General features: G+C 32.6%; 3 protein-coding genes across 4 annotated transcripts; 2 read left to right on the top strand and 1 right to left on the bottom strand.

Annotated features, from left to right (window-relative positions):
- Positions 1-613: 613 nt before the first annotated feature.
- Positions 614-3,034, bottom strand: LOC108333414 (pentatricopeptide repeat-containing protein At1g80880, mitochondrial). The gene is made up of 2 exons (XM_017568845.2): positions 2,431-3,034; positions 614-1,995 (listed from the first exon to the last, which is right to left on the bottom strand). Exons 1-2 carry the CDS (start codon positions 2,958-2,960, stop codon positions 981-983), a joined length of 1,545 nt encoding a protein of 514 aa, XP_017424334.1. The 5' UTR covers positions 2,961-3,034; the 3' UTR covers positions 614-980.
- A 667-nt stretch (positions 3,035-3,701) lies between these two features.
- Positions 3,702-8,546, top strand: LOC108334312 (magnesium transporter MRS2-1). 2 transcript variants are annotated; one of them, XM_052870721.1, is made up of 6 exons: positions 3,702-3,857; positions 4,675-5,287; positions 6,276-6,404; positions 6,505-6,837; positions 6,925-6,972; positions 8,080-8,546. In XM_052870721.1, the coding sequence occupies exons 2-6, from the start codon at positions 4,694-4,696 to the stop codon at positions 8,308-8,310; spliced, it is 1,335 nt and encodes a 444-aa protein (XP_052726681.1). In that variant the 5' UTR covers positions 3,702-3,857; positions 4,675-4,693; the 3' UTR covers positions 8,311-8,546. The 2 variants fall into 2 exon arrangements, with proteins under 2 accessions (XP_052726681.1, XP_017425571.1); XM_017570082.2 differs by having other exon boundaries at positions 3,706-4,041.
- A 7,127-nt stretch (positions 8,547-15,673) lies between these two features.
- On the top strand, positions 15,674-18,337 carry LOC108332986 (shikimate O-hydroxycinnamoyltransferase). The gene is made up of 2 exons (XM_017568280.2): positions 15,674-16,159; positions 17,090-18,337. Exons 1-2 carry the CDS (start codon positions 15,752-15,754, stop codon positions 17,987-17,989), a joined length of 1,308 nt encoding a protein of 435 aa, XP_017423769.2. The 5' UTR covers positions 15,674-15,751; the 3' UTR covers positions 17,990-18,337.
- The last annotated feature ends 2,335 nt before the right edge of the window (positions 18,338-20,672 follow it).

Genomic DNA, 20,672 nt, shown 5'->3' on the forward strand with positions numbered 1-20,672 from the left:
ACTTATACGTAAAAGTAAAGATATCATTCTGGTGTATATGCTACAGCACTGAAAAAGCATATACTAACCCACAAATGTTGCATGATTTGCATCTCTTTACACTTTACTAGAGAATGGACTTGGGCAGTGATGCAGATGTTTATTATAATATCAAAGTGAAAAAATAAATATAAAATTCAAACATAATTAAATTGTTTTAATGAACATACACGTGATAAGTCAAATATATAGCAGATTAAATATGTTTTAATTATCTCAAATTATGAATTGTTTTATAAATAACATTCTAAATCATGTTTGAAGTCGTTGAAGTTTGTTTTCGAGATAATCAAGTTTACTCAATATTTTACTTAAGAGGATGAAATTTAAAAAGTTAACATAAAAGAATGATTTAAAAAAAAAAGAATTATAATGTAGGAAGAAGATTAAAAGTGAACTTATAGTTTTAATGTTTCGTTAATATTATATCAGTAAGAAACTCTACATCTTTCTTCTTTATTTTTTTTTCTGACTCAATGGTCTCAAATTTCCATCATATTACCTTTTAATACATCATCATCTTACTTTTTCGTACTAACTTGAATGTTCGAAATCAAAAATAAAATAAATTATTGTAAAAAACACAAATTCAATTTATGTAAATAATATCATGAACTCTGAAGCAAATTTACTTTAAGTATTCACACAAATTTACGTTTCCCAATACCTCAGTACATTTGCTGCTCCTGTAACAAAGTTCAAAACATAGTACGAGGTCAAGGGGCCACAGCCAGACTGCATCAACTGTAAGGACTATGACATACCAAAGTGAACTTCGCAAGATATCGTGCCATAGTTAACAATATTAGCAGTTAAGTGCTAATATGGTATGCACTGTGGCACAATGTGGAATGGCAAATATAGGGCATGTGCTTCTAAGTTACAAGTTACAGAATGTCCTCTCTCTTCACTGGTCTTAATAATTTTTCTGCTTCATCTAATCATTTTATACAATATTTCGCACTTTTATTGCTAATAGCATTTTTAACATTCTGTTTTCCTTTATCACCATGAACTGGTACTTCTTTCTGGAAGAGCTTATTAAGCTTTGGATCTGCTGAACATCCATTTGAAATCATCTCCTCATAAAAATATCTGGCCTTTATGAACCACCTACAATTTACAAGCTCTTCAACCATTACTTTGTAATGCACACAACTAGGGACCAAATCATATGCCTTCATTTCAGTCCAAATTTTCACTGCATTTACAGGTTGTTTCATCTTTAAGAATTTTGTCAAAATTATGAGAAAGGAATCCTTATTAGGACCCAGACCAGAATCTTTCATCCTACTCAGAAATTCCAATGATCCTTGATAATCTGTTCCCTCAAAAAATGCATGGTAGGTTTCAGTGGTTGGACAAACATTCTCTTCCACCATTGTGCTAAATACTACCCTTGCCTCCGCTAGCTTTCCAGTTTCACAAAGAGGGAGTATCATGGCATTGAGGGTGGAAGAATCAGGCTGCAAACCTTGTTCTTTCAACTTATCTATAGTCCTAAGAGCTTCCTTCAAGCAATTGGCACGAGTTAAAACATATACCAATGAATTGTATATCTCTATTCCAGGGGTCCATCCCCTTTTCTTCATCTGATCATAGAGTCTAAGAGAGTCAAAGAGGTTCCCTTCCTTTGAGAAGCAGGAAATCATGTGGCTATACGAAGTACCATCTGGTGTTATACAGTATTTTGACATTTCTCTCCAAACTCTTTTTGCTTCATATACATCCCTTGTTATGTTACACCATCCATTAAGAATAATGTTAAAGCTCCTAGTCTCAAGTGGGAAGAGCTTCTTATTCAGTAACATAAACTCTTGGGCCTCTTCAACGTTTCCATATTTACAAAGAGCAGCCAAAAGTGCATGAAATGCTTCTTGATCAGGAGTCAATCTGAACGTGTCCATAAAGTTGAATGTTTGAATAGCCTTGACTGTGTTGTTTACAGATGCATATCTGATAGAAACAAAATACCATAAATAAAAAGGAGGGAAATTGTCTACTATTAACAGAGTTGACATGACACTATCAAGAATCGACAATATCTATGATCCATAAGAAAACAATCAAGGTTGATCATGTCATGAATCAGATAAAATCAAAGCAAGACTGGCATCAACAATCTAACGGTAATAATTCGGTAGATATTCTCATCAGCAGCCCTAAGCAAGTAAGAAGTCCCACAACGATATACAGATAGAGTTTCTTAAGATGGCCACAAATGTCATATCCACAATAGAATGAAGGAGAACAATCTCTACACTTTATTTGCCATCAACTATACATTGCACTCCAGCAGTTCAGTTGTTCCAAATGTATGAAGATAAATTTGTAAAACTATGGCAATTTATAGTAATATTTATTTGGAGATTGAATGTTGAAGTAGCTTACCTATCAATCATAATAAGCATAGCCTGACGCGTGGAGAGAGACGAATGATGCATATCTCGAATGATGCACCAAGCAGTGGAAAACTTTCCATGAGTTGCCGAGACCCATACCATCAAGTTGCAAACTTTCTCGTCGTTAAGATGGCAATTCCATTTGAAGGCAAGCAATGCAGGTTTCCATTCCTCCCTCAATGCCCAAATCGCGGAACATATCAAATCCCTGTTTGCTTGGAAACTTGATGAATGAAGACCCTCTGCTTGAAACGACGAATGGGCAACTTTTTTTAGCAATTCCAGAAATTCTGGTAGTGATGGGTCATCCAAGTTGAAGTTGAAGTCAAAAGGCGCATGGTACTGGTTTTGGGACCGAGAGTGTAGTGAAACTGTTTGATGCAATGCCTCAGAGGAAAATTTACTCCAGCTTCCAATTCCGATTAGAGGCACAGTCAGCTGGGAATTTCGTCTTGCGATGCCATGCAATCTGCTTGAAAAGTAAGAATAGTAGCAGTGTAACCGGAGAGGTGCAGCCATTGGACTTCAACTTTCAACCTTCACCACGCATCTTATGTTACAATCAGACCTTCCTTCTATTGAGGCACTTATGTTTTTAAGAAACAGACTACCAAATAAATTTATAATTAAATATTTTGTAAGACATGATATATTATCTTTTTAAGTATCCATAATTTTTTTTAATTGTGTATTTAATAAATTCAAAAATTTTAATTCAAGTTTTTAAAATAAAATATTCAGCAGAAAAAACTTTTCTATGTGGTGTGAGGAGTATTATCTAAGTTTCAAGATATAAATTAGTTTATTTGATTGGAAAAGTTATGTATAATTACATGATAAACTAAATCATGAATTAAAATTTAAATGGAATAAATGCATAAGTTTTATTGTGTAAATAAAGTTTTACATTTTTGAAATATTATTATTTTATTATAGTTTTAAATTTATAAAAAAAATTAATATTTTGTTAAATCTTGTGGTGTTTATTTTTATTTTATAAAAAATCATATATTCTTTTATTTGAAGAAGATATTTTGTTACGGTATAGTTTAAAATATTTGTAACAGAAAAGTAAAATTAAATCTCCTTCTTTCTTATTCTTTTTATATTGAAGTTTGTGTTTTTTCACCAATAATGGGTTATGGTAAATTGGTTGGGTACATGAGGCTCCTGTGATTCATATTTAACCACATATTAAGTTAATTAATTACTTTGGGAACAATAATCAGTAAATTATTAATTATAATCACAATTTAGTTCTGTTTCTGTGGCGTGTTGTTATCTTCTTCTCTGCAGTGTGTGAAGGTGTGATGAACTTCACACACACCCCGCACGAGACACAAATACTACGGACTTCGCTCTCAACTATTTCTCTTCATAATTCGGCGCTAATCAATCTCAGTTTCTCTATTTCATGTATTTCCCCAACTCTAATTCAAGGGTTTTGATCTCCTTACTTTCCCCCCTTCTTCTGTTTCGACTTTCTTCGGTAAAAAGCCATTCCCTGTCGGTTTTCTCGCATAATTTAAGATAGATTCTCTTGTCGGATTTGTTGCGGAATATCGGCAATTATCCGATTTCTGTTGAAGTAAAGTCGGAGGTATGATTCTTCCTTGTATGCAGTCTTTGAATGCCTTCTGGTGTGAAGATTTTGACCTGTTCTATAAAAACGTGTGATTTTTTTTATTTTTGCCGTGTCTTTTATGATCGGATGAAATATATTAACATAGATGCTTTGCTTGGGGTATGATATGCATGTGTTATTCCCATAATATCAGGTACCTGGAGTCCTTATTTTCCGAAACCTGGATATTTCCTCTTGATAGAATAAGTTAATAATCGTAGTCTACTGCATAGTATTTGTATTAGTAACTTAATTGATTACTTCATCATGTGATGCATATGATGCTTCTTGGAGATAGCTAGTAAAGAACGTTGTGCAGTGATGTGGCCAAAGCCAACTTGTGATGGGTTAATTAGGGATGACCCTCTTCCTCCCACTATCTTGTAGTTGTCTGAGACTTCTATTATTGTTAAGACCATGATGTCATTGAATATACTGTGGGAGATTCCTAACTGATTCACTCTTCATCTGTTGGGGCCACAAATATGTTGAGAGATTGACGTGTGTCTAGATAGATCAATACTGTCTATCATATGAGTGATAATTTGTTTGTATAATATTGTTGGAACCAATGGGTGGTTAAAGCTCTTATCTCACTTGTTCTTTCAGTTATTGGTGAAACTTCACAATGGCAGATCTCAAGGAGAGGCTGCTACCACCAAAACCTGCTTCGGCTCTTAATGTAAGAGAGGTTGCCGCCAATCGACCATCTGCCTCTGGAAGGCAAGCTTTCCAAGGGGTGGATGTTCTGGGGTTAAAGAAGCGAGGCCAAGGTCTCCGATCATGGATTCGTGTTGACACATCTGGAAACTCTCAAGCCATTGAAGTAGACAAGTTTACCATGATGCGACGTTGTGATCTACCTGCTCGTGATCTTCGCCTACTTGATCCCTTGTTTGTCTACCCATCAACAATCCTTGGCAGGGAAAAAGCTATTGTTGTAAATCTGGAGCAGATACGGTGTATCATTACAGCAGATGAAGTTCTTCTCTTGAATTCCCTTGATAGTTATGTATTGCACTATGTAATGGAGCTACAACGACGGTTGACAGCAACTGGGGTAGGGGAGGTTTGGCCATCAGAGGGTTCTGACATGAACCGAAGGAGGGGAAGTAGGAATTTTGATAATGTATTTAGCAACTCTTCCCCCGATTATTTACCTTTCGAGTTCAGGGCCCTTGAAGTAGCCCTGGAGGCGGCATGCACATTTCTTGATTCTCAGGTTTGTAGAAATACATGTTTATGTCAGAGACTATCAAATTCTGATTTTTTTTTTTTTAATTTAAATTGTTCTTCATTTCTTTTTTTGGTTGCAATGAACAGAAATCTTGTATTTCTATCGGATAGTCTGCATGATAACATTGAGTTTCTGTCAATATTAATCTCCGCCATATGGGGGAAGTATGACCATCTTAAGGTTGAGTGAATTTGTTGGTAATTGTTGTTTTGACGTGGACCTACTGATTAAGGCCAAACTGCCCTTTTCTGGTAATAGTTTGCTAAGTCTTAGAATGTTCTGTAGGAAATTGTTTTTAGAGAAAGCCAGTATGTAACATCTATGCAACCTAAATTGGATGAATATCGCAGTTGTTTCCTGTTGGCACTAAAAGATTTGGTTATTGCAATTTCCTCCCACCTCCACTTCATAATCCTTATTTGACCTTCAACACTTGTCTCTACATCCTATTGTTGAGAAAGCTGTAGGAGGATCACTTGGCTGTGCAGTAATTGGATGATTTCAATTTGATGTATCATGTAGCTTATGTGGTTTGTTTGTGGTAAATTTGTGTGGGTGTTACTTATAAGTGAGAACTAAGGAAAATTAAATATGAAACTGTGCATCTCTTTGTGAGTTTCTACATTTTAATGTTAGGTTCATTGTGGTGGAAAGTGGGAAACAGTAGTTGACAGTAGATACGGCATATTATTGTATGCCAAGGAGGTCAACCATAGATCATATGTAATTTTTAAGAGGTATGACGAAAAGTTATTTAAGGCAAGTATGACCTCCACTTTCTCCACATGGTATGGCGGCATTAAAAGTCAAGTGATAGCATTATTGTTCAAAACTCATTCTTCATATTGTATTCAAGCATAATTCTTGATCCATGTGCTTGTGTAGAATATTTTCTGCATTGATATTCTTGTTCATTTGGTATGGATAAATTACTTTGTAAAATTTGCGTTTCTGTTCTGGCCATTTACAAAAGGCAGCAGAGTTAGAAATTGAAGCTTATCCCTTGTTGGATGAACTGACATCAAAGATCAGTACTTTAAATTTGGAACGTGTTCGTCGATTGAAAAGCAGACTTGTTGCGTTGACCAGGAGGGTTCAGAAGGTGATGCTGGTTTATATTTTCGTCTTTCCTTTTTATTGGTAGTGTCAGTTACCATATTTTCTGTCTTATTAGTATTTGCTTTGCAAATGTATATATTCAGGTTAGAGATGAAATAGAGCAGCTTATGGACGATGATGGTGACATGGCTGAAATGTATCTTACTGAGAAGAAAAGACGGATGGAGTTGTCATTTTACGGAGATCAGTCTATGGTTGGATATAAATCAGTTGATGGTGCATCCATTTCTGCCCCGGTTTCTCCTGTGTCATCACCTCCTGATTCTCGAAAGCTAGAAAAGAGCTTCAGTATTGCTAGAAGTCGACATGAGAGCATGCGAAGTTCTGAAAGTACTACGGAAAGTATAGAGGAACTTGAGATGTTGCTGGAAGCATACTTTGTTGTCATTGACAGCACTCTAAACAAGTTGACATCGGTAAACACTGTTGTATATAACACCAACCCTTTTCTTTCTGGTTTCATGACAGTTTATCAACCACTATTTCCTGTGTTTTTGTTTCAGTTGAAAGAATACATTGATGACACAGAAGATTTCATAAACATCCAACTGGTTTGTTTTCTTTTCCCGGGGTTTATGCCAATTTTATTTATCCTATTTTGGACGTGTTTCTATGTCTGATCATACATGCAAGTGCAAATTACGGAACATGTTTACTAAAACAACTCACAATGGGGAGAGGGTATTTTGAATTTTGTTGCTCTAAGATTGTAGGCGTATGGGACAATGGCTTCTTATTGCCTCGGTGAAAGTTGTGTGTCTTACATTTCATGGGAAGAGAAATTAGTTTCTTCAATAACCACCAATCCCCATTTCATTCTTTCACATTTTTTCCATTTTTAGTTTTTCACCTTTTAAGTTAAATAAATCTATTCTATTTTCTGAAATTACAAAATGCCAATGAAACATGTTCATGGGAATCATGTTTTAGGCATGATATTCTTGGGGAATGTGATTATTCTGGGAATATAAATATGTAACTTGAATCAAACTCTCCCTTAGTATTTCTGATTTTCATGCTGTAGGGATCTAGAAGAACAAAAACGATTAGACACTTTGTTTTGATGAATTTCTCCATAAACACTTACAGGAAAAGAAAATAAAAAAGAAAAGTAAACTAAATTTATCCATAAATTAAAATTAGCTATTGCATGAGCTAATTTATAGAATTTTTCTGATATAAACTTCTTAAAAGAATAGAAATATATATATATATATATATATTATTTTATTTTTACTTATGCTTATGCTAATTTTAATTTTCGAAATAGGTTATTTCAGTTTTTTTTCTCTTTTACTTTCATCTACTAAGTGTTCAGAAAAGCTTACCTAAACAGACCTTATTTTAATGGTTGAATTACATTTTTAATCTTTATAGTTGAAAATACTTTATCTTTTGGTCCTAATACTTAAAAGAGTTATTCGTTTACTTCCTACACAATTGTAATTCCTTTTAGTCTCTCTACATATCATTTTTAAGCACATTTAGCCCCTGACGTCTAATGTCATAGGGTTTGATAAAATAAAAAATAATGTGTATATATATAATGGTTAATTTTGAGGCGTAAATATTACAAGGTAAAGTTTGTTGAACAGTAGGGATCAAATAAGTAGTTTAACCTATTTTAATTTAGAATAATTTTATTTTTTTCCTCACAGGATAATGTGCGGAATCAGCTTATCCAGTTTGAGCTTTTACTCACAACTGCAACATTTGTGGTTGCCATCTTTGGAGTGGTAGCGGGAATATTTGGGATGAATTTTGAAATTGCATTATTCAATGTCCCCTCTGCTTTCCAGTGGGTCCTTATAATAACAGGAATTTGTGGAGTATTTATATTTTCTGCATTCGTGTGGTTCTTCAAGTACAGAAGACTCATGCCCCTATAGAAAGCTATACCACCATGAAGAAGATTAAATAATTGCGTCCTCTCTGCCAATGTTTCATGTTTGGCATGCAATCATAACATTCAAAAGCAAAGCCGGCTCTTACAGAGAGCAATTCTTTCAATTCAATTTTGTATCAGTTTTTAGGCTATTTATGATGACAATCCGATTCAGCAATGTCTATATATGGACAGAATTGATAGTTAGAATACCTGAATGGACAAAACATCTTTATTTTACCTGCTATCGTCTTTGGTTGAGAGGGTCGAAGGAAGTAAAGGTTGTGGTTATCAGTAACGGGTTCATGTTTACATTAATGGGTGATGTTAGATATATGTCTATGTTTAATATGATAATTAAGTAATGGGTTTAAATAAGATTACATGAAAATTAAGTTAAATCAAAATTTGAATTAACATAAAATTTGAAGGAAACGGATAAATGATGTGACTCCTTGTTATTCTTGAGTTGATATGTATACCTCATCTGTCAACTATGTTACATTGCACTATTTGTGGCAATGTTTAACATCCTTAATCCTTACACTCATCCTTAAACATTACGTTTCTTGGAGGGCAGAGGTACTTGAAGTCCTCTAAGTTCTGGTTATTATGAGTGAAACATTGGAAAAACAACTGCTAACACAGTTCATTGTTTATTGACACAGTTAAGGTGAAGATGGAACTGACTGTTCACCAACTTGGATTAATTACGGAAGATTTCAATTCATATGTAAGGGTCAATACTTCCTCTCATTAGGTCCTCTCATTATGTCCTCTCGTTATGTCTGTTTCAAGACTTCTACACTTTGCTAGCATTAGATTTTCCTCTCAAATTGCCCATCATAATCTACAACCAACTTAAATAAATGGTTGTTGTACTGTCATCATAGCATCTAAATTCTGCTAAAAACTACTAAACAAGGAAAATTTATCAACTCATACTAACCAGTAACCTCATTTCATGAGCTCCACATTATTAGTCCAATTCCAAGTCTCACATGTTATTGATACCCACTAGCGGGAAATCCAACTTTATGATTTAAGAAAAATAAATACAATATATTAATTATAATGGTTAAATAAAAAGTAGTGAGTACATAAATATATAGGTGATTCATGAAGTGTGTATTTACTTTTAGTATTTGATAAAAAAAAATTGTTGTAAAATATAATTAAGATAAAATAGAATATAAAATGTACATATCGAAAGAAAAGAATATCTTTCTATATTATTATAAATACAGATAGTTTATTTAATATATATTAATAGTCATTTAGATATTTAAACTTAACTTTTGTCTCTATAAGATATGATTTCATAATATTCCTTATATTTTAAGGAAACACGTTTGTTTATGTCTAATAGAAGTAAAAAAGCAATGTTTCTGTGAAAACGTGACAGGAGAAGTTTCGTAGATAAGAATAGTTAAACAATAAATTGTTGTGGTTGGGTGGGTGGTCGCAGCCATCTGGAAAGTGATGGGAAACTAGTTTGAGAAAACTCACATATTCACCAAATTTAACATTTAAAGTATCCCAAACTTGTTATAAAATCTTTAATGCCTATAAACCGTGATAAGTCATAATTATTGATGTACGTGGGACCCAATCTCGTTGAAGTTAAACCCTAAAATCGGTGCAAACCCTACTCTTATTTATCACCACTCCTACCCATTCTCTTAACCAATTCATTTTAATCATCCCCAAAACTTTACAACTTAACCAAAAAGGTTATTTTTAAAGTTTAAACATCAAACGTGTTACGTGTGGGATTATGAAAAAAAAAATCTATTATATTTTCTAATTAAGGATAAAAAAACAGCATGTCTTTTTTTAGTTGAGTTGGCAAACTGCCCCATTCACTCATTGTCTACATTCACATTGATAGATAATGGCAGAGTTTAAATAAATAATATTTTTTAAACTATAATTATGTTTTCGTGTGTCGATTGTAATTATTCAATTATATTGCTTTTTTTTTCAAACAAAACAAAGATTTATAGTTTAGTGACTATCAACATAAATTTTCTCTTTCAGAACACTTCCTTTTTAAGATATGTATTAAAAAGGTTGGTGAAAAAAAAAATTGGAACTTTAATGGAAAAAATTAGACTATATATTTCAAATATAAAATAATGATTTCACATCTTTATATCAAAGTTGAATCGACAAAAGACTTAATGGTTTTTAGCTTGATGGAAGTGGAAAAGTCTTGCTTAGAGAAAAGCTTATGTATCAAAATTAGTGATAAAGGACAGTGCAATTGATTAGTCCTTAATCCGATATTGAAAGACATCACATAAACATATACGCAACAACCGCGAGTATGGCGTGTTCACTAAAATGACATTAAGTCAATTAAAATCTCAATATATATATATATATATATATATAAAATAAGAGTATGTGTATAATATTATAAAAAACAAATACCAAATTAGATTAATTTATTAATTAGAAAATATCATAATAATATAATGAAAGTAAAAATATTTTAAAAAAATAAAGTTTAAATTAGAAATGACAAGAAAATTTATATCTATTTATATATATGAATAAAATTTATAATTGATATTCTCAATGGATATTCTTAATAGATATCCTAAACTATGAGTACAGGTATTTAATTACTGATACCCTGACAGAGGTGGATAAGAATATTATGGTATTTGATCCATGGATATCCTAATTATTTTTGTTTGTATGTTTTTTTAAATAATTATTAATAGTTTTTTATTTAAGTATATTTAAAAATAAAATAAAATGATCAAAATAAAGCTATTATTTATGATTATTGAATAATTGTTTAAAATTTGATTTTATATATTTTTATTTTTTATTTAGACTTATAAATTGAAGTTATTTTTAAAGGACTAAAATTTATAAATTTATATTTTTGTAAAATTAATTCAAATTTGTATTGCATTAATGTAACATCCCAAAAATACATTTTAACACTATATAGTAGAATAATCACATTTAATAATAACCCAGATCAGTCTTACACTAAACAGAGCGTACGGTTATGGTCGAACGGTCTTACAAAGCATTACTATAAAATAAAGTTGTACAAGGTACACTCATGACCGAACAGTTCACAAAAGAAGATACCGAACGGTCATATTAAAACAAAAAGGGAAGGTGATTGAACGACCACCTTACAATCAACTAAGCTACTAATCGAACGTCCTATTGTTCAGTCTTCACTTCAACCTCGATCAGATTCTCTTCCTCCAGCGTCTCTTCCAGAAGTACGTCTCCTTCTGCTCACATCCACACGGATGATCATTGCAATGACAAGACAGACGTACATAACATGACAAGACAAGAGATACAGGGTAAGCTTATATAATTTAATTCATGCATACACATACATTCCAAACAATCAAACACACAAGGCAATTTCAACATACGTATCATACAAAATCTATTACAAGACTGATTGTCCGGACTGTATGAAATCTGTGTAGCTACAGGCGTTCGTGCACCCAGGTGATGTAGTAACTAGGATGCCCTCAACAGCTGCCACCCGAGGTTAGTCCTATCTGTCCAAAGTAACCCTAAGGACTAGGACCTCCTGTCGTTCCCACACATGACCTACCCTCCTCTACGTGAGGACGAGTACTCACGGAACATCAGGATGAACCACCAGCTTAGCATACCCACATTCATACTTTACAAATCTCAATATTCATTCATGAGTCGTTCCTCCCCGGAATGCTCGTCCATAATCCAAAACATTTCAATCAATATCATATTCTCTTATCTTTCAATATTATTCATCTCGCTTAAACATTTCTCACAAAGCTCCATAAGGGTACCAAATACCGAACGTTCAATAATTACTCAAAACGAGACCGAATACTTGGAGCGAGACCAAGAGATTTCCAGTTCTAGAACAGAATTAAGACCAAGAGGATTACTATCGGTTTGAGAAAGAAACCGAGTACAATCATATAAAACAAGAACGACTAGAACGAACATTACTTAAAAAAAAGTGAGCCAATTAGATGAACTGACTCTTGAGAGTTCCAACCAAACGTCGAAATGACTATGCCAAGTACTAAGGCTCTAGGCCGAAACCAATGGATGTAGACACTTCAAGACATTCAAGGAATAATACTTAGAAGAATTCACATTAAGAAACCGAACGCTTATGAATCCTTAGCTTATTTGAATTTACATCAAGAAATTCGAATGTCAGTCAATGACCGAGCACGGTAGAGAGAAAACTCTATTGAAGTTGAACGAACGCTATTTTCATCAAGATAGATTATAAACGAAAAGAGAATGAGCGCTTGGTGTAAGACTGAACACTACTCAGTACGAGCGCCTGGTGTAAGACCGAGCACTACTCAGTACGAGCGCTTGGTGTAAGACCGAGCACTACTAAACTTATATTGGAAAGCTTGATAATTATAATAAAATACTATTGAAGTAGTGTTTAAGAATAAACCATCCTATACAAATACACACACACACACACACACATATATATATATATATACACACACACACACACTTAAGTTTATAACCGAACGCCAAGAAAAAATTATGCTTGGCCGAACGCTCATGCACAGTTTCTCGAAACGAAGACGCTCGTCCTCATTAGGATTCTTCCCAAATGAAAGAATCTAATTTTAACCGAGTTTACTAGAAAAACCGAACGGTAAATGACCGTCCAGTTACGAACGTACACTATCATAGGAAAGTTTCATATCCAAAATTTAGTTATATTCAACTCATTTCTTAACACATAGTTTCATAACTTTATACATTCATATCATAATCAATTTTCATACTTCATACAATCCATATCATAGAAATTTCATATATTTCATACATCAGAATATAGCACAATCATATTTCATTTCTAATCATCAAATCAACGAACGTTCATGCAGCACAAAACATACAAATTAAATTAGATAAGCTTCCCTTACCTCTGAGCGTGAACGAACGTCCTAGAGACAGAACACGGTTCGCCTGACTACAATTCCTTCTACCCTCAACAATCAACAACTCTTCAAACCAAAATCAAACAACAGATCAAAATGGTCCAGAATGAGACTATGAACTCATGCAACCGGAACTTGGTTTGCATGTGCCAAAGAACGAACGGCTAAGGACAAGAAGAACTTACCAATTGGGAACTTGAAACCGTTCGGTTCAAACTGAAGCTCTGGACGCCGGAAGTGCTTCTACGGTGCTTGAACGGTGATCGGAGAAGGGAAAGGGTGAGTTGTGGTAGAGAGAAGGGAGAGCTTTTAGAGAGAAGGAGGAGAATTTGATAATATCAGAGTTTTGGAGAAGAAAATGCATGCAGAGAGTGTGACGTAAACTTTCCAAAAACTCAGTTTTGATTTAAACGAAAGTCCGCTCATCTGCCAACACCTGCCTTCCACTGTCTGATTTTCGGATCCTCGTTGCTTGACACCTATCGTCCGTTCAGAGGGGTTTGGGTGTGTTTTTAATGATTCTGACAATTAACATTAATAAATAATGTGATTTGAATTGTACTTAATTTTGTTTTAATTATATATTTTAAAGATTTAATATTAAGTACTTTTATTTAAAATTAAAATATATATATATATATATATATATATATATATATATATAAAAGTATCCATAAATATATAAAAAAAAAACTCAAATACTTTTTATAAATATCTGACAAATAATAAAATAGATAACTGAATAAATCCTTTTAGAGGATATAAATATCTTATTCATCCTGACACATCATCCTCCTTAGTTTCAATAGTGATTGTAAATGAATTTATTAAATGAAAAAATCATAATATGTAAATATTATGTAATTGAAATAACTTTAAAATTAAAATATTGTTATTTAGTTTTTCCCTTAAATAAAAAGTCTTGTTTTTCAAATTATTTTATATTATTTATTCCTTCTCCCACCAATAACGTTCCTGGCGTAGCTTTGGTTGGGAGGTGTGACGGTGATTTATGCAATGTCTGCGCAACTACTATGCCACCTCAACTCACGCAACATGGGACCCACCCACTTCTTCATTTTTCTTTTCATCCACGCAAACCCTAATTTCTTGCAAACCCCATAATATATACACTTTTTCAAGAGTTCAATTCAACCACACATATACCAACTACTAACTAACTGCTAAAAACTGTCGCATAAGTGTAATAATTTATATTATGGGACATAAATACTTATATTTGGATATTAGATAATGAAAAACATTTAAATGAGTAATGTGATTAAAGCGATAAATAAAAAATTTATCTAAGATAATTTATCTTTTAATATCTCTACCAAAAGTTTAAAACTGAATATAATTTAATGCACCTAAGGTTACAAGATTTATAAAAAGTGACGAGTAGTGCAAAGGGTTTTAGAAAATATTTTATATATATAAATATTTTTAATAAATCTTAAAAAAAATAAGATTAAAATCATTATATTTATTTATTTTTAAAATTTGAAATTAAAATGCGCAAAATTTGAAATATAATACGTATTTCAATTTCACATCTATACGAACTAAAACATATATTTAACCATTTCTTATATATTGTTGGTAATAAAGTCATAAGTATAATGAATGAGTTTATTCTACATTTATAACATGTATAAGGGGATTTTGATATTTTGTGTGATATATGTCAACAGAGTAATTTAAAAAGGGATTGGGCCTCAAGTATCTCATACGAAATTACGAGGATAATAATTAATTTAGAATACACTTAACCTTCCACCATCTAATTGTAAATCATATTTATTTTGAAAAATTGTGTTGTTAATAGAACAATTTTATAATATTTTCCCTTATTATTTAATTTTGGCATTTTCACAATTTTTTATTAAATTTTTTCCCACTTATTACATCATATAATTTCAAAAGTTAAATCCAATCTACTAATTTTACCACTTCTACATCAACACCAGAGTCAAACCTCTCCCATTTCTTTCAACAGTGACGACATGTTTCTTCATTCATTAACAGTACTGCACCACTCCTACCATCTCCAAGATCTAATTACTTAATTAATATATTTGATTAAATAAATTTAAAATTATTAATTTGACATAAACTGGTTCATAATCAACGATGTAAATTTATAATTTATGAATATGTTAGTAATCTAAGTTTGTATAATTCAAATAAAGTAATACAAAATTATATTTTAAATTATAGTTATTTTAATTTTAATATTTTACAAATATAACATAATTCTTTGTTGTCTCCTAATGAACTTATATACAGACAGACCAAACAGGATAATGACGTGGCAAAAGGAGGTTGACAGAGTTTGCTGAATTTGGTAAGTGGGCCCAATCCAACGTTGCTTAAGTTTGCTTTGCATTGGCAGGCTTAAAAGGTAGAGGCACCAAATCCCATCCCACCCACACAACACTCTTTCAGGGATTAATTCTGCATTCTGGTTTGGAGGGAGCAGAGATGCTGATCAACGTCAAGCAATCCACCATGGTGCGTCCGGCGGAGGAGACGCTGCGGATGGCGCTGTGGAATTCCAACGTCGATTTGGTGGTGCCAAACTTCCACACGCCCAGCGTCTATTTCTATAGGCCAAACGGGGCCTCCAATTTCTTCGACACAACCGTTATGAAGGAGGCTCTCAGTAAGGCCCTCGTCCCTTTCTACCCCATGGCCGCCCGCCTCCGCCGCGATGACGACGGTCGCGTCGAGCTTTTTTGCGACGGTCAGGGAGTGCTCTTCGTCGAGGCTGACACCACCGCTGCCATCGACGACTTCGGTGACTTCTCACCCACCCTTGAGCTCCGGCAGCTCATCCCCGCCGTGGATTATTCTGCCGGGATCGAAACTTATCCGCTCTTAGTGCTTCAGGTCTGTTACTTCATTCACACTTTTTCTGATTCAAGCTTGACGTTGATATTTAGGTTTAGTTTATTCATGAGTTTTGCCTTTTCCGGGACACACGCCTACATCCACACCCATTTATAAAAACAATAAAATCACTTTATTATTATAATTTTATTATTTCTAATTAATAATGCATGATTTAGGTTTGCATTGTCTTAAACACTCCATAAACAAATGAAAATACCTATGGTCATTTTTTAATATTTGTTTAACTTTTTCATTTTTTATCCATTGACATTTAAAATAAAATATCAAGCAATATTCATTATTCTTTATATTTTCATTTTTTATGCATTTTAAAATAATTTTAGTATAAATAAATATATTAATTAACTTATGTACCATCTTTTAAATATATAAATTAAAAAATAGGTGGGATAATATATGCCGGAGAATACTGCCTAAGCGTTAGATACGAAAGCAGAAATTTGCTATTATAAATAATCAATTGCATTAAAACTAATGAACAAAATATATAGTCATAAATCCTAATATATTATGTATTTTTAAATATTTCTAAACTTGCAAGTACTTCCCTGATATTTAAAATTGAAAAGAGAACTGAAAAAATTATGTTACTCCGTAGAGAAAAGTTGGAAACCACGTGAGAAGCACGGATTTGGTTGCGCCGGAGTTAACTATTGTATCTTTTATGACAAAATTAGTAGCATACGTTTAATTGAGAGCGTTCCAACCACTCACATGTAATTAGATATCACGCATTATTATTTTGACTCCAATATTTTTTTTATACAAATTTTATATTTATTATTTAATTTACATTTTTTATTATTTTTATTTAAAAGATAAATTTGGAAAATAAAAGGAGAATCTTTTCTATAGGTATAAGGTGAGTTTAATTTATAAAGAATATGAAAAAAAATAAAATTACAGGTAACATATTTCAAATGTGGAGGGGTGTCATTAGGTGTGGGTATGCAACACCATGTAGCAGATGGAGCATCGGGTCTTCACTTCATCAATACATGGTCCGATGTTGCTCGAGGTTTGGATATTTCCCTCCCTCCGTTCATCGACAGGACACTGCTCCGTGCTCGAGATCCACCTCGTCCTGTTTTTGATCACATTGAATACAAGCCTGCACCAACCATGAAGACCAACCTGCAACCCCAAAAACCAGGCTCTGATGACCCTGCCCCTGCCGTCTCCACTTTCAAACTGAGTCGTGACCAACTCAACAGCCTCAAGGCTAAGTCCAGAGAGGATGGCAACTCAATTAGCTATAGCTCTTATGAGATGCTGGCCGGTCATGTATGGAGAAGTGTGTGCAAGGCAAGAGCACTCCCTCATGACCAAGAAACCAAATTGTATATTGCAACTGATGGAAGGTCAAGGCTGCAACCTCCCCTTCCCCCTGGTTACTTTGGCAATGTCATCTTCACCACCACTCCTGTAGCAGTGGCCGGCGATCTCATGTCAAAACCAACATGGTATGCTGCCAGCAGAATCCACGATGCATTAATGCGAATGGACAACGAATATTTGAGATCGGCTCTTGACTATCTAGAGCTACAGCCTGATCTAAAAGCGCTTGTTCGTGGATCACATACTTTTAGGTGTCCCAACCTTGGCATCACTAGCTGGGTAAGGCTTCCAATCCATGATGCTGACTTTGGGTGGGGAAGACCCATTTTCATGGGACCTGGTGGGATTGCCTACGAGGGGCTTTCTTTCATTATTCCCAGCTCAACAAATGATGGCAGCATGTCTGTGGCAATAGCTCTTCCTCCTGACCGAATGAAAGTGTTTCAGGATTTGTTTTATGACTTTTGAACTCTCGATTCTAAGGTGATGTTTTACTTCTTACTTCGTTTTAAGTGTTTATTTTCTTTATAAACCGTATGAATATCTCCAGTTATACAATATTGATAATAGACTGCATTGGCAAAGGTTGATAATCCGTAAATACGAATGAACTTCGAAACAACATTTGATCTCACATGTATGTATCTGTCAAAGATATTTGTGTGTCAGCGCAAGCCTCCCTTCCACCATCCCATGATTTGACTGACTGCATTTACCAATGCTATGTGTATTTTTCTCTATATTCTTGTGCTGAATTTAAGTTCGCTTTGAGTTGAGTAACATAAAATGAAGAAGATCCTTAAATGTTTAGTTTAAGATGAGAGATGGAGGTGCTATTATTCTAAGAAGTGGATTTGACTCACAGGCATTGGCAACCATCTTTAGTGCTTTGATTCCATATTTCTTTCTCTGCAGTTGCAAATACCAGTTCTAATAAATATGTTGGAAAAAGATGCACAGTTTACTTACGGAAATAAATACTATAGTTTTAAAAATTAATCAACTCTCTCTTACCCACTTGATCCTGTGTTAGCACAATGTTGCTCTTGGAGGGGTTTGGGTTTACAACTCTGTTCTAAACTGAAATTTCTGTCTGAACTGAAATTTCTGTCAAAATCGGAACTTAAAAACGATGAATGCATACATAATTGAAATCGAATAACAAAAACTAGTTTTCTAACTATACATTAAATTAATAATCATTCCATACTTAATAAACAATAAACAGTAAATTCGGGTGAGTAAGTATTAATTATTGCTTACCTAGTTAATTTAATAATTTATATATTCAATAGGTTACGGTGAAATAACAATCAAATTTAGGGGTGCAGAAATAAAAATGCGAAATGCAAGAAAAAAGCTCCAAAAAGTGTGGTATAAAAAGAAATAAACCGAATCAGGGTAAACCTTTCTTTTAATGGTTTTTCTTCCTACACCCTCACAACTTCTATCTGCACCCTAATAGTTTTTAAAATGATCACATTAACCTTCGTGAAAGTTTAATGGATATTCTTTATAACAATCTACAAAGAATAGTTTGATGACAATTATATACGTAACAGAAAATAACCATTTGTGATGCAGAAACATATTCCCTTTTACATGGATTTGGTTTGTTTGATTATAAAAGCAAAGAAGCATACCAGTGTTTGCAATTAATTTGAAAGAACTTCGAGAATGAAGCTCAAACAAAAAACAGTTGGGAAGAAAGAGAAAGAAAAACTACGTCACAATATTTTTCTACTCACATTTAATGCTTTTCTTTCTATTTTATAAAAAATATGCATTTGTTTCAATAAACAATAATGTTAGTTATGGAAAATAAATGAAAATAAGTTTTATATTTGACTTAACGTTTCATAAAATACTTTCAAATATTAAAAATAGATTAAATATATTTTTAGTTTCTAAACTGTAAATTATGACCAGAACTATACATATGTTTGAACACACTCTTTGGACACACTCTTAATCATGACAGAAAAGAAAAAACTAATGATTGAATAACTAAATTTAATTTTTTTTTAAAAAAGAGATGAAAATAATTTAAGTTTTGAATATAAACCAAAACTAAAATTGTATACAATAGAAAAAAAACATATTTAATTGAAACATCAACCAAAACTTCAAAAAACATATTTAACTATAAAACATCAACCAAAACTTAAAAAATATATACAACTAATTCAAGAAAAAAATAATAAATAATTTAAAAAAATCGTCCCGAAATAACTTAGAAGTTAATAGAAAAATTAAATCGCAACATAAATGAAATTGAAACAGAGCTAGAATAAAAACCGATCACTCTTTTTTGTTACTAAATAATATATCAAATCAGGAGGAAGAAATCTGTTATTTTTCTCTCATTAAATTATCAATTTTTTTATTATGGAAGAGAAACAATAATTAAAAATTAATAGATTACATATTGTCCAAACAAATATTAAATTAATAAATAATAATATTCTTCATCATAATACATAGGAATATGAAAAAAATATAGGTGCTAAAGTCGTCCCTTAATTTACCAATCTCATTCATTGCTGAAAAAATATTCTCCAAAATCACAACAAAAATTCACAAATATGATTTGCAGTCCTTATTATGTGCCATTAACCAAATCATAATAAAAATAGTTCATAATAAGTTTGAAGAACAAAACAAATAGAAAGTGAAAAAGAAAAGGGTTGTACAAAAGCACTATCATTGCTACAAATCACTCCTCCACATCAAACAAAAGGACATTATCTACATTAATGTTAATTTATCCAAAATTATCAAAAAATTCATCATACTTTTATATGAATAAGCATTCAAGAAAAATCTCATATGAGACATGTTTGGTTGTGCATCATGTCAATATAATTAATTGTTCATTTCCTATCAATTGGCAACAGTCATTGTACAATTAATGAATATGTGTGCATGCTTCCATATTCTTGTTACTAAAAATCTTCTGCAGAACATATATATATACAAAAGATAACGATACTTTAATAACATTTTTTTTATAATATTTTAACATTATTTATGTATTATTTTGTGATTGGTCTAAAATTACTTCACAATCAATAATAATAATCAAAAACACTAACATGGACCAATCACTGAATGACACGTAGATGTGTTAAAATATTGTCAAAAAAATATT

The sequence above is a fragment of the Vigna angularis genome, chromosome 11, assembly GCF_016808095.1.
Source record: "Vigna angularis cultivar LongXiaoDou No.4 chromosome 11, ASM1680809v1, whole genome shotgun sequence".
Taxonomy (NCBI): Eukaryota; Viridiplantae; Streptophyta; class Magnoliopsida; order Fabales; family Fabaceae; genus Vigna; species Vigna angularis.

Bases quoted from the DNA above. Each gene is read 5' to 3' on its own strand.
- LOC108333414 (XM_017568845.2), bottom strand. From the start codon at position 2,960: ATGGCTGCACCTCTCCGGTTACACTGCTACTATTCTTACTTTTCAAGC. The intron at 1,996-2,430 runs GTAAGCTACTTC...TGTTTCTATCAG, and splicing joins ATGCTTATTATGATTGATAG to ATATGCATCTGTAAACAACA.
- LOC108334312 (XM_052870721.1), top strand. From the start codon at position 4,694: ATGGCAGATCTCAAGGAGAGGCTGCTACCACCAAAACCTGCTTCGGCT. The intron at 5,288-6,275 runs GTTTGTAGAAAT...CATTTACAAAAG, and splicing joins GCACATTTCTTGATTCTCAG to GCAGCAGAGTTAGAAATTGA. The intron at 6,405-6,504 runs GTGATGCTGGTT...GTATATATTCAG, and splicing joins TGACCAGGAGGGTTCAGAAG to GTTAGAGATGAAATAGAGCA.
- LOC108332986 (XM_017568280.2), top strand. From the start codon at position 15,752: ATGCTGATCAACGTCAAGCAATCCACCATGGTGCGTCCGGCGGAGGAG. The intron at 16,160-17,089 runs GTCTGTTACTTC...ATAAAATTACAG, and splicing joins ATCCGCTCTTAGTGCTTCAG to GTAACATATTTCAAATGTGG.